General features: G+C 40.0%; 1 protein-coding gene across 1 annotated transcript in view; it reads right to left on the minus strand.

Annotated features, from left to right (window-relative positions):
• trpc7b (transient receptor potential cation channel, subfamily C, member 7b) overlaps positions 1–13,403 on the minus strand; it is a 210,705-nt gene that overhangs the window by 173,885 nt on the left and 23,417 nt on the right. Inside the window, exon 2 of the mRNA XM_061930380.2 lies at positions 9,092–9,854. Coding sequence (XP_061786364.2) covers positions 9,092–9,854 — 763 coding nt within the window. The remainder of the gene's footprint in view (positions 1–9,091; positions 9,855–13,403) is intronic.

Here is a 13,403-nt window from a genome sequence, read left to right on the forward strand (position 1 = left end):
ACTGGACTCTCACTATTATGTTAGATCCACTTTGGACTGGACTCTCACACTACTATGTTAGATCCACTATGGACTGGACTCTCACTATTATGTTAGATCCACTATGGACTGGACTCTCACTATTATGTTAGATCCACTATGGACTGGACTCTCACTATCATGTTAGATCCACTATGGACTGGACTCTCACTATTATGTTAGATCCACTATGGACTGGACTCTCACACTATTATGTTAGATCCACTATGGACTGGGCTCTCACTATTATGTTAGATCCACTATGGACTGGAGTCTCACTATCATGTTAGATCCACTATGGACTGGACTCTCACTATTATGTTTGATCCACTATGGACTGGACTCTCTCACTATCATGTTAGATCCACTATGGACTGGAATCTCACAATTATGTTAGATCCACTATGGACTGGACTTTCACTATTATGTTAGATCCACTATGGACTGGAATCTCACTATTATGTTAGATCCACTATGGACTGGACTTTCACTGTTATGTTAGATCCACAATGGACTGGACTTTCACTATTATGTTAGATCCACTATAGACTGGACTCTCACTATTATGTTAGATCCACTATGGACTGGTCTCTCACTATTATGTTAGATCCACTATGGACTGGACTCTTACACTATTATGTTAGATCCACTATGGACTGGACTTTCACAATATTATGTTAGATTCACTATGGACTGGACTCTCACACTATTATGTTAGATCCACTATGGACTGGACTCTCACACTATTATGTTAGATCCACTATGGACTGGTCTCTCACTATTATGTTAGATCCACTATGGACTGGACTCTTACACTATTATGTTAGATCCACTATGGACTGGACTTTCACAATATTATGTTAGATCCACTATGGACTGGACTCTCACTATTATGTTAGATCCACTATGGACTGGACTTTCACAATATTATGCTAGACCCACTCGACGTCCATTGCATCCGGTCTCCCCTAGAGGGGGAGAGGGGTGGGGGGGTCACCCACATCTGCGGTCCTCTCCAAGGTTTCTCATAGTCATTCACATTGACATCCCACTGGGTTGTGAGTTTTTCCTTGCCCTTATGTGGGCTCTGAACCGAGGATGTCGTTGTGGCTTGTGCGGCCCTTTGAGACACTTGTGATTTAGGGCTATATATATATAAACATTGATTGATTGATTGAAATTTTTCAAGACTGAGACCACAATGGATTGCACGCCTTATTCTGCTCACTTAGACACAATCCATTTCGCAAACTTTTAGTAGGTCAGCTTTGCGTGTTTTAATACATGCTAACCCAGATCTGGGCAAATTAAGGCCCGGGGGCCACATGCGGCCCGTTAAGCTTTTCAATCTGGCCCGCCGAACATTCCCAAATAATTTTTTTAGATGTTTAAGATGGAAAGTGTAGCTGCCATTATGATGTGCAGTGATGTTTTCTAATGACCGGAAGTCTTCAACTATACTAAGTATTTCAATGGTTGGAATCTGCGCTTATGGATGATATACCAGTTACTATGGTAATCTAATTAGTTACTATGGTCATCTAATTACTTACTATGGTAATCTACGTCACAGCAGCTCAGACGAGGCACCAAGCAGTGTGGGCGGGAAGCGATTCCACAGACGCGGAAGGAGATTTTCACAACAAAGTTCTAAAGCTTAATGATATATCAGACATATCAGATTGTAGGTGGGATTATTTTGTACCCTTTGCGTTCATATTTCACTGTTGGTTGTATTTTTGTTGCGTTTTACTTGATTGTAAAATGTGTCGATCGAAAAGGGGGTGTGACGTTCAAATTTGGCCAATATTCAGTATTTTATCGTTCATAGAAAAATTTAAAATTCCATTACGTTTTTTAAGGCGGTCTGTCATAACGTTTTTAGCATTCAATCAGACATTATTGTGAGGTTTTGTATTAGTGGTCACAAAAATAGATGTACTGGCCCCCAGACACATTTTTTGCGAGTCAAAATAATTGCCCAGGCCTGCGCTGTTAAAAGGCACACACTCAAAGTCAAATGTAATATAGTACGGAGAAAAGCCACAATTACATTGCAGTCCTGTGGGAAATGTAATGTGTTCTGATCTCTCCACCTGGGCCAATTATCAATAAGTAAATGTATTGAACCCTGGTCAGCACTTGTTCAACCATCAGTTAAGAGACTTCAGTCACACAAGAGCAGGACGAAGTTAAAAACAGTTTTTACCCGAAGGCCATTAGGATATAAAAACTGTCCTAATAGCTTACACAGTTTTTCTATGTTGCACTGTTTATTTTTGACATCTTTTTTTATTGTTTTAACTGCACCTAACAAAGCAACCACCTGGAACCATCATGCTTGTTGACAACTAAGGGTAATTGTTTTCTTTGTCCCTCGCTTTCAAACAGGATACACAAGGTTTCACTCTTTGCATCGCTCTCAGCACCTGTGCGCGATCGTTCAGCAGCAGAATTTAATTAATTAAATCTTTGTCACTGTGAATGGAGACCGGACTGTTAGCGACAGAGACTCGCTCGTCACGACTCGCTGGTGAGAAGCAAATTAGGACGGTAACACAAATTAGGAAGAAAACAGATGATTACAAAGCCAACTGTCCCATGGTGGGAATATTCCGGTTTCAAACCAAATCAAATCAAATCAAATCAACTTTATTTATGAGCAAGATCAGTCTATCAATATGGAAAAAACGAGCCGATATGCCAAATTTGTTGGCAGGAAAACATCTGACCCAGTCTTTGCAACTGGGGAAAAATTGCACTCCAAGATGTTTTTTTATTGGATTACAATGTTTGCTAACACAGATTAAGAGCCCATTTTATTTTCATTGTTTGTTTATTTATTTATAAAATTACCGTATTTTCTGGGCTACATAGCGCACCGGTATTTAAGCCGCACCCACCAAATTTTGAAAGAAAAAAATATTTTTACAAATACTAGCCGCACCGGACAATAAGCCTTAAATATTTCGTTTTTTTTTTCTAACACAGCAGTAAAACGGCTAATCAAACAAAACAGAAGTCATTGTCATGGAGCTGCAGAAGCTAGCTCGCCAATCAGCTAAACAGACTCAGCCAGTTACTTCCCGGTGAAGTTTTGGTGAATTCACAAAACTGGAACAATACAAAAAGAATGATATTTTAAGTTAATAATACTAACATAAATAAATAAATAAATGGGTTATACTTGTATAGCGCTTTTCTACCTTCAAGGTACTCAAAGCGCTTTGACAGTATTTCCACATTCACCCATTCACACACACATTCACACACTGATGGCGGGAGCTGCCATGCAAGGCGCTAACCAGCAGCCATCAGGAGCAAGGGTGAAGTGTCTTGCCCAAGGACACAACGGGCGTGACTAAGATGGTAGAAGGTGGGGATTGAACCCCAGTAACCAGCAACCCTCCGATTGCTGGCACGGCCACTCTACCAACTTTGCCACGCCGTTATTATGTTAGCATATGCACTAATGCTAATGATATTAGCTCGATTACATTACGCATTTTGTATCGTCCCGGAAGAATTAATGCTGCAAAGGGTTCTGGGTATTTGTTGTGTTGTGTTTATGTTGTGTTACGGTGCGGATGTTCTCCCGAAATGTGTTTGTCATTCTTGTTTGGTGTGGATTCACAGTGTGGCGTATATTTCTAACAGTGTTAAAGTTGTTTATACGGCCACCCTCAGTGTAACCTGTATCGCTGTTGATCAAGTATGCATTGCATTCACGTGTGTGTGTGTTTACAGAAGCCGCACATATCTTGTGACTGGGCCGGCAAGTTGTTAGAATGGATGAAAAGCGGACGTGACGACAGCTCGTAGAGGACGTTAAAGGCAGTGCCTTTAAGGCACGCCCCCAAGACTGTGGTCTGGGTGGATTACGAGATATAATGACTGATGAACCCCTTTGTTCGATAATGAAGGTTGCCTCAGCTCAAAGCCTGAGCCCCGACATGAATGAACTAGCATCCAAGGAAAGATGGCAGGTATCTGGCTTGGGCACATCAGATTAAATCAGTGTGTTGCAAACTGAGCAGTTTAAAGTCCTGAATGGTTGGTTTATTCATTGTTATTTTATTTTCAAATGTATTAGCCTGTGAAAAAAGTTAATGTTGATAATTACCTCAGAATGCTGCAAACAGAAAAGAGGCATTAAATGTTTATTTAAATAGTATTTGATATTTTTTAATTATTATTATTATTTGAAACTGGATTTTGCATGTCACTATAAAGTTATATAAGCCTTGCTTGTTCAATATTCAATGCAAAACTTGTTTGGGTCCCTATTAAAAGGTTCATTTGTTCAACCTTGGCCCGCGGCTTTGTTCAGTTTTAAATTTTGGCCCACTCTGTATTTGAGTTTGACACCCCTGATATAGAACATTACACACGGCGCTCAAAAATCTATCAAAATGTTTTAGTACGACTTTGGTAAGCTATGAAGCCGCACCGCTTGATGGATTGTCAGCGCATTAAACATAGGAGTATTATTATGGTGTGTATATAAGGTAAGACATATTATCTGGCGTTTTGCTTCGCAATATTATGCAACTTTTCTTACCTTCTGGTAACTGCTGATCTGTATTTGGGATCTGCATAAATTCAGAAAAATTGCGCGTGTCTGCCTTTGTAGTCGATAAGCTTCTTCTTTTTCTCTATCTTCTTGTTATGGGACATTCATCCTCCCCTGTTGCCATTTCTAATAAAAAGTAGAGTAAAGTTCTTACTTATATCCGTCAGTAAACTCGCCATGAAAGCACTAGTTTAAGTTTACATTATTCACCCAAGGAACTATAGTTATTAGAGAGTTCCGGTCGGACGGTTTTTCACGGGACACATTTCCGGCCTTGTTGTTGTTTCCGGATGAGGAGATGCTGCTCCGTTATTGATTGAAGTAAAGTCTGAATGTCATTAAAACAGTTAGCTCCATCTTTTGACACTTCTTCCACTCCCGTCCTTGCACGCTACACCGCTACAACAAAGATGACGGGGAGAAGACGCTGTCGAAGGTGAGCCACGTAAATAAGACCGCCCACAAAACGGCGCATCCTTAAGCGACTGTCAGAAAGCGACTTGAAGATGATGTGTAAAACATCATCTATGCAACATTTTGACCCAAGAACCACCATTACATGTTATGTAGACCAATGTTTTTCAACCTTTTTTGAGCCAAGGCACATTTTTTTCATTAAAAAAATACGGAGGCACACCACCAGCAGAAAAGGTTAAAAAATGAAACTCTACCAGGTTGTCGTGCCTTATTTTGAGTTTGCTGTTTTTCCTGTGTGTAGTGCTTTAGTTCCTGTCTTGCGCTGTTATTTTGGTGACTCTTCCTGTTTTGTCGGTGTTCTCCTGTAGCAGCTTCATGCCTTCCTTTGAGTGCTATGGCCCGCACCTGCTTTGTTTTCGCAATCAAGACTATTTAAGTTGTGCGTACGCTATCCTTCTTTGTGGGGACATTGTTGATTGTCATGTCATGTACGGAAGTGCTTTGTGGACGCCGTCTTTGCTCCACACGCTGTAAGTTTTTGCTGTCATCCAGCATTCTGTTTTTGTTGACTTTGCAGCCAGTTCAGTTTTACATAGCCATCCCTATGCTTCAATGCATTTTCCTAGCGGGACTTGCCTTTTGTTCATTTTTGCTTTAAGCGTTACATACCTTTTTTACCTGCACACAGTCTCCCACTGTGCTCTGCATATTGGGATCACAACAAACCATCCTCGACGCGTTCCGACTTCTACAAAGCAATGAAGTACCTGCTGCCACCTACTGATATGGAGTATTACATGGTTACCCTGCCAAGCTCTACACAGCACAGGCACTAGACAACGGCACATTATTATGATTATTGATATGCAAAAAATATTTTTTGGACCAATTAGGTGAAGTTGCGTAATTTCCCACGGCGCACCAGACAATATCTCACGGCACACAGTGGTTGAAAATCAGTGATGTAGACCACAAGGAAGTCTTTTACATTTAGAAAAAAATGTATAATAATATAGGGATGATGCTCGAAACCGGTTTTCCCGGTTGTTCGATAAGAAAAGAACCGAGTCCTCGGACTCGAATCCCATTTTGAGAACCGGTACCCGTTATCGAGACCACTATAGTAAAGAAAAAGAGTTGGTTCTTTATTCGAATCCCTGGGAACGAATCCCAAATAGGCAATGTTATGCCCATTTGATTGTAGACTCTTACTGACACCTTGTGGCGATATGAAAATACTACGCGCCATTAGTTTAGGCACTTCCGGGTTGGCGAGTCAGATCAGTTCATGAGACAATTGAGAAGTAGACAAGTTATGTTAGCTCTTACAAGCCTTGGAAAAGATAAGTATGTAAGTAAACTGTTTAACTTGTTTATGTAACTCAAAATTAAAGGTGGAAAGTGGTTAAATTTAAAACTAAGATGTTTATTGAAAAACGATTTTTGTGCACAGTTTCAATGGATGATTTGAGGACTTAAAACGGCTGACAATCGTGTATTTCCACCATCGAAATAGTTTCAACACTCAGAAGTATTTGTTTGATGATAGTACTGTATATTTGTGTTAAGCTAATATTTACATATTGTGTATTACATTTCAGTATGTTAATTGAATCACATAGCTTATACATTTGTAATTGTGTGTATTTCAGTTTAAAAAAAAAAAAAATAACAGTCCAGTGCAAGGCAAAAGTAAATATAGGAAAAGACAAAGCAAGATCAAAAACAATAAAGAGCCTATATGGATTAATGTGCTTTGGAACTTTATTAGACGTCTTGGATTGTTTGTTAGCTGTCTGCCTGTGTGTGTAGTTAGTATGTTCCAATAGCAGCAGAAGTGCACTTTTTGGAGAGCTGTATTATTTTCAGTTTTGTGCCCAAGAGACTGATTTTATTTAACACTATATTATTATTTATACACCTATAGTGATCACAGAGACAGGTTGTTTTCGTGTTACTGTATATATTTGTTTTTCTGAAAAATCCCACTTAATATACTTAGGGCAGGGGTGCTCATTACGTCGATCGTGATCTACCGGTCGATCTCGGAGGGTGTGTCAGTCGATCACCAGCCATGCATTAAAAAAATAGTCCTAAAAATGAGCGATCATAAATCTTCACTATGACGTCACTTTCGTCACTTGATTGACATTCACGGCACCCGAGGGTCTTCTGAGATGACCCTGGCTGCTGCCAGCTCATTAAAATTACCGACAGGAAGGCGAGAAACACTTTATTTCAACAGACTCTGGCGCCGTGCCTGTCGTCAAAACTCCAAAGACCGACTGCACAGTTGCACAATAAAAGCTCTGCTTCATCCTGCCTGCGCTACCAAAATAAGAGTCTCAGAAAGCTGGCGTGCACAAGCTAGCAAGCTACGGAGTTTGCCGACAATGTATTTCTTGTAAAGTGTATACAAAGGAGTACGGAAGCTGGACAAATAAGATGCCAAAAACCAACCACTTTCATGTGGTATTGGACAGAAAGGAGGACTTTTTTTCTCCTCCATTCGGAAATGCGGACGTTATCATCACCACTGTCTGGTTCCAATCAATGCAAGTCATCAGAATCAGGTAATACACCAACTTATATTCTTGTCTTCATGAAAGAAAGGAATCTATATGTGTTAAACATGCTTGTATTATCTTTAACCACCTTTAACTTGTTAACAATATTAACTATATGTGTTAAACATGCTTGTATTATCTTTAACCACCTTTAAGTTGTTAACAATATTAACTATATGTGTTAAACATGCTTGTTTTATCTTTAAACACCTTTAAGTTGTTAACAATATTAACTATATGTGTTAAACATGCTTGTTTTATCTTTAACCACCTTTAAGTTGTTAACAATATTAACTATTTGTGTTAAACATGCTTGTATTATTTTTAACCACCTTTAACTTGTTAACAATATTAACTATATGTGTTAAACATACTTGCATTATCTTTAAACACCTTTAACTTGTTAACAATATTAACTATATGTATTAAACATACTTGTATTATCATTAAACACCTTTAATGTATTAACAATATTAACTATATGTGTTAAACATGCTTGCATTATCATTAAACACCTTTAACTTGTTAACAAAAACATATTTCATAAATAAGTAAATATAAATTATATATATGAATGAGGTAGATCCCCACGACTTGATCAATTGAAAAGTAGCTCGCCTGCAAAAAAAGTGGGACCACCTCTGGTCCAGTGCAAGACAAAAGTAAATATAGGAAAAGACAAAGCAAGATCAAAAACAATAAAGAGCCTAAATGGATTAATCTGCTTTGGAACTTTATTAGATGTCTTGGATTGTTTGTTAGCTGTCTGCCTGTGTGTGTAGTTAGTATGTTCCAATAGCAGCAGAAGTGCACTCTTTGGAGAGCTGTATTATTTTCAGTTTTGTGCCCAAGGGACTGATTTTATTTATAAATAAATAAATGATAAATGGGTTATACTTGTATAGCGCTTTTCTACCTTCAAGGTACTCAAAGCGCTTTGACAGTATTTCCACATTCACCCATTCACACACTGATTTAACACTATATTATTATTTATACACCTATAGTGATCACAGAGACGGGTTGTTTTTGTGTTACTGTATATATTTGTTTTTCTAAAAAAACAACAGTCAATATTTATTTATTTTATTTTTTTAGGGGGGTAACAGTCAATATTTATTTATTTATATTATTTTATTCTTATAAAATAAAAGTGAGCTTTTGTTAAACCAAATATTGTGTTTTTTTTCCATATACAACAACCTATCTGGATTCGAAAAGAGAATCGATAAGGAATCTGTTCGATAAGAGGATTCGATAATAGGCTCGAACTCGATAATTTCTTACCCAAACATCATCCCTATAATAATATGAGTCCTTTAATGCACCCTATAATCCAGTGCGCCTTTTATATGAAAAAAGATTGAAAATAGACCATTCATCGGCGGTGCACCCTATGGTCCGGAAAATAGGGTACATTTAGGTGAGTATCTGCATAAAGATGAAGAGGGATTAACTTTCCCTCAAGGCATCAATGGAACAAGAATAATAATTGTTGGATTTGAGCATAAATTACCTTAAACTCTGTCTCAATGTTGGCAAGTCTGGCCAGCTCGTTGCTGAGCTCCAGGGCCGTCAACACGGGATCTTCACTGCTGAGTGACAAGTAAGCTGCACTGGCCAGGCCTTTGTATGCGTTCATTCTGGAGCGCGAGTGACTAAAGGAGTCCTTCTTCTGATTCTCCACACATTCTAAGCACATGCAGAAGTAGTCGTGCGGTCTCTCTATGCGGGCGCCCTTGGTCAAGAGAATGTGGACTACCTCGTACTCCTGGCAGTGAGCAGCCAGAATGATGGGCGTGACGTCGTGCGAGAAACGTGTCCCGTCCTCGTCGTAAGCGTAGAAGTCATCATCGCGCATCTCTTGCTCCAGAGGACTCAAAGCCAGGCGCAGACCGCCGCTGAAGGCAGGGTGACCGAGGATGGCTTCCACGATGCGCACGTACCCTTTGGAAATGGCCAAAAGCAGACCGTCTCCGATCCTCGCCAACCCATCCTTCTTCAGCAGCAGCTCGGTCACCTCCAGATGCTCATTTCCAACGGCGAGTTGCAATGCATTCTGGCCCATGTAGTCCACGCAGTTAAAGTTGAGGGTTTTGGATTCCTCCAGCATTTTGCGCACCACAGGAATATTCCCATACTCGGCGGCGTCCATAAAGCGTTCCTCTTCTGCAGTGAGAGCCGAACCGCGCTCGTTGAACATGTAGGCTGGGCCTCGCACTGCCTGGCGACGCCCCTTCTCCCTCAGCGTGGTGTGGCGGCGGTGCATAGCCTCCACCCTGCAGAGAAGGAGAGGATATGGCAAGGAACAATTATAAAAAGGACGGAAAAAGACATCATTTAACGTGCCGTACTTTATGGAATAACGCGGGCGAACAGAGTAATTACCGCCTCCTTAAATTGACGTACTTTACGACCGGGGGCCGGCCAAACTCAATCAGCAGTGTTTAACACAGACTTGCTTCCCTTGCAGTCACCAAAGCATTTGTCACGTATGAGTCGGAACTGCAATCAGGGTCAAGACTCATCAAACGGTGAGCGAAAGGTCAAAGCCTCTGACTGAGAGATGATGCTGTCACTATAACCGTCACCTGTGCATGACGAATCTGTACTTAACATGAATGACGCCGTCAATAAATGCAAATTTGCAAGCATGACCCCACTATATTTGACATTGTTTACTCAGGAGAACGTTCACGGGCTCATGTCAAGCCCTCTTTCAGGGGAAAACACTTAGTGGTAATGCAACTGCAGTCCGGGAAAATCCATTTAAAAAAAAAGGTCCTCTGAATGCCATGGCCGAACTCTCTGACCTACACAGTTAACAAAAGCCCCAAACCTGCTTTAAAGGAAGATTAACCCCGTAACACCCCTTGTTGTAAAATTACAACGTTACCTTTAACCATCTTAAAAAACAATCTGTGCGTGACGTGCGGTGAGGTTGATGGCTGGTGAGGCACTGACTTCATCACAGTCAGATTTACAAACATATGAACCCTAAAGAGTATCTTATTCACCATTTGATTGGCAGCAGTTAACGGGTTATGTTTAAAAGCTCATACGAGCATTCTTCCCTGCTTGGCACTCAGCATTAAGGGTTGGAATTGGGGGTTAAATCACCAAAAATTATTCCAGGGCGCGGCGCCGCTGCTGCCCACTGCTCCCCTCACCTCCCAGGGGGTGATCAAGGGATGGGTCAAATGCAGAGGACAAATTTCATTACACCTAGTGTGTGTGTGACAATCATTGGTACTTTAACTTAACATTAACTTTACACATACAAACTGTAGCACACAAAAAAGCACATTTAATAAAAAAAACGTTATTATGGTCTTACCTTTACTTATAAATTAAGTCCATTCGCCGCTGTTGTGCTGGATTAATGAACCCCCTGACGGGTGTGTTATATCAACTAAAGCCCTCACTTAAACTTTCCACGTGCAAGATTGAATCTATTTAAAAAAGTGTAACCGAGGGTTTATAAATGTCGCCTATACTGTATGAAACTACAAAATAACAAACACGGAGGCTCCAGTTTAAACGAGGACCACTTTATTTACCTTCTTTCAAAAACCTCCGCTCCACTACAACATGTCATCACTTCCGCACTTGGCGCCTTCAAAATAAGAGCTCAAGGCATATACTGTATAACAGCGCATAATAGGAACTTAACATCACAAATAGGAAAGCCCATGAAAATAGGTTACAAAAGTTATTTAATAAGAAGCCAAAAAGTGCAAAAACAATAATGTTCGTGTTGGAGGAGTTGTGAATTAGATACACCTGCAGTCTGTAGGTTTACCTAATGTTGTGGCCCTGCAGTCATTCACAACTCCTCCAACACGAACATTATTGTTTTTGCACTTTTTGGCTTCTTATGAAATAACTTTTTTAAATAGATTCTATCTTGCACGTGGAAAGGTTAAGTGTGGGCTTTAGTTGATATAACATTTCTACGGCGGGGGTGCAGGAGGCGGGGCTACTGGAGCCTCAGCCAGTGCGTCTTTTGCAGCCGTTTTATGATCGCTCAGCACAAGAAATACGTTACACACATACAGTTGTTGACAAAATACACTGTACATTATATACCTCAGCTAACTAAACTATGGAAATGTATAATATAATTCATATAGCAATACGGTCTCACTGCACAGCAGGCCAGCAGTTAGCCGAGTCAGCAATCCATGTTGAGGCACTGAGTGACGTGCCTCAACTGGCTGCTGTTCACCGCACCGTCTCTTCTCAGTATTTGAACGGCAAATGTGAAAATTCAGCAATTTTGTATAATCACTGCATACATATAACAATTTAATAAAATTTTTTTCTTTTTACATTTTTTTTCTTTCCATGATGGCAGGTGAGGCCCCGCCTCTAGTGACTGCACGTCACTGATATATATATATATATATATTATACCACATTTACATAGTCATTGGGTCCTATTGTTCAGTCTCACAAGGCTATTGGATCGTACACTTGTTTATAAGTCACGCCTTCTGGCCATGAACTCACACAACCTCTCAAGGTTTCCTTCGAACAATATCTATTTGTTTCATTGGACTGGATTCATCAGATTCAAGTAATTAAAATGTCTTTTATATTTTTTTTGGTTGTTATTACAATGTCTAGAGCATGTAGATATGTAGTTATTGTGGAACAGATGCATCAAATGTCATTTAGAGCTTGTTATACAAACCCCATTTCCATATGAGTTGGGAAATTGTGTTAGATGTAAATATAAACGGAATACAATGATTTGCAAATCATTTTCAACCCATATTCAATTGAATGCACTACAAAGACAACATATTTGATGTTCAAACTCATTTTTTTTTTTGCAAATAATAATTAACTTAGAATTTCATGGCTGCAACACGTGCCAAAGTAGTTGGGAAAGGGCATGTTCACCACTGTGTTACATGGCCTTTCCCTTTAACAATACTCAGTAAACGTTTGGGAACTGACGAGACACATTTTTGAAGCTTCTCAGGTGGAATTCTTTCCCATTCTTGCTTGATGTACAGCTTAAGTTGTTCAACAGTCCGGGGGTCTCCGTTGTGCTATTTTAGGCTTCATAATGCGCCACACATTTTCAATGGGAGACAGGTCTGGACTACAGGCAGGCCAGTCTAGTACCCGCACTCTTTTACTATGAAGCCACGTTGATGTAACACGTGGCTTGGCATTGTCTTGCTGAAATAAGCAGGGGCGTCCATGGCAACGTTGCTTGGATGGCAACATATGTTGCTCCATAACCTGTATGTACCTTTCAGCATTAATGGTGCCTTCACAGATGTGTAAGTTACCCATGTCTTGGGCACTAATACACCCCCATACCATCACAGATGCTGGCTTTTACACTTTGCGCCTATAGCAATCCGGAAGGTTCTTTTCCTCTTTGGTCCGGAGGACACGACGTCCACAGTTTCCAAAAACAATTTGAAATGTGGACTCGTCAGACCACAGAACACTTTTCCACTTTGTATCAGTCCATCTTAGATGAGCTCAGGCCCAGCGAAGCCGACGGCGTTTCTGGGTGTTGTTGATAAACGGTTTTCACCCCGTTTCCATATGAGTTGGGAAATTGTGTTAGATGTAAATATAAACGGAATACAATGATTTGCAAATCCTTTTCAACCCATATTCAGTTGAATATGCTACAAAGACAACATATTTGATGTTCAAACTGATAAACTTTTTTTTTTTTTGCAAATAATCATTAACTTTAGAATTTGATGCCAGCAACACGTGACAAAGAAGTTGGGAAAGGTGGCAATAAATACTGATAAAGTTGAGGAATGCTCATCAAACACTTATTTGGAACATCC

The sequence above is a fragment of the Nerophis lumbriciformis genome, linkage group LG36, assembly GCF_033978685.3.
Source record: "Nerophis lumbriciformis linkage group LG36, RoL_Nlum_v2.1, whole genome shotgun sequence".
In the NCBI taxonomy this organism is placed as follows: domain Eukaryota; kingdom Metazoa; phylum Chordata; class Actinopteri; order Syngnathiformes; family Syngnathidae; genus Nerophis; species Nerophis lumbriciformis.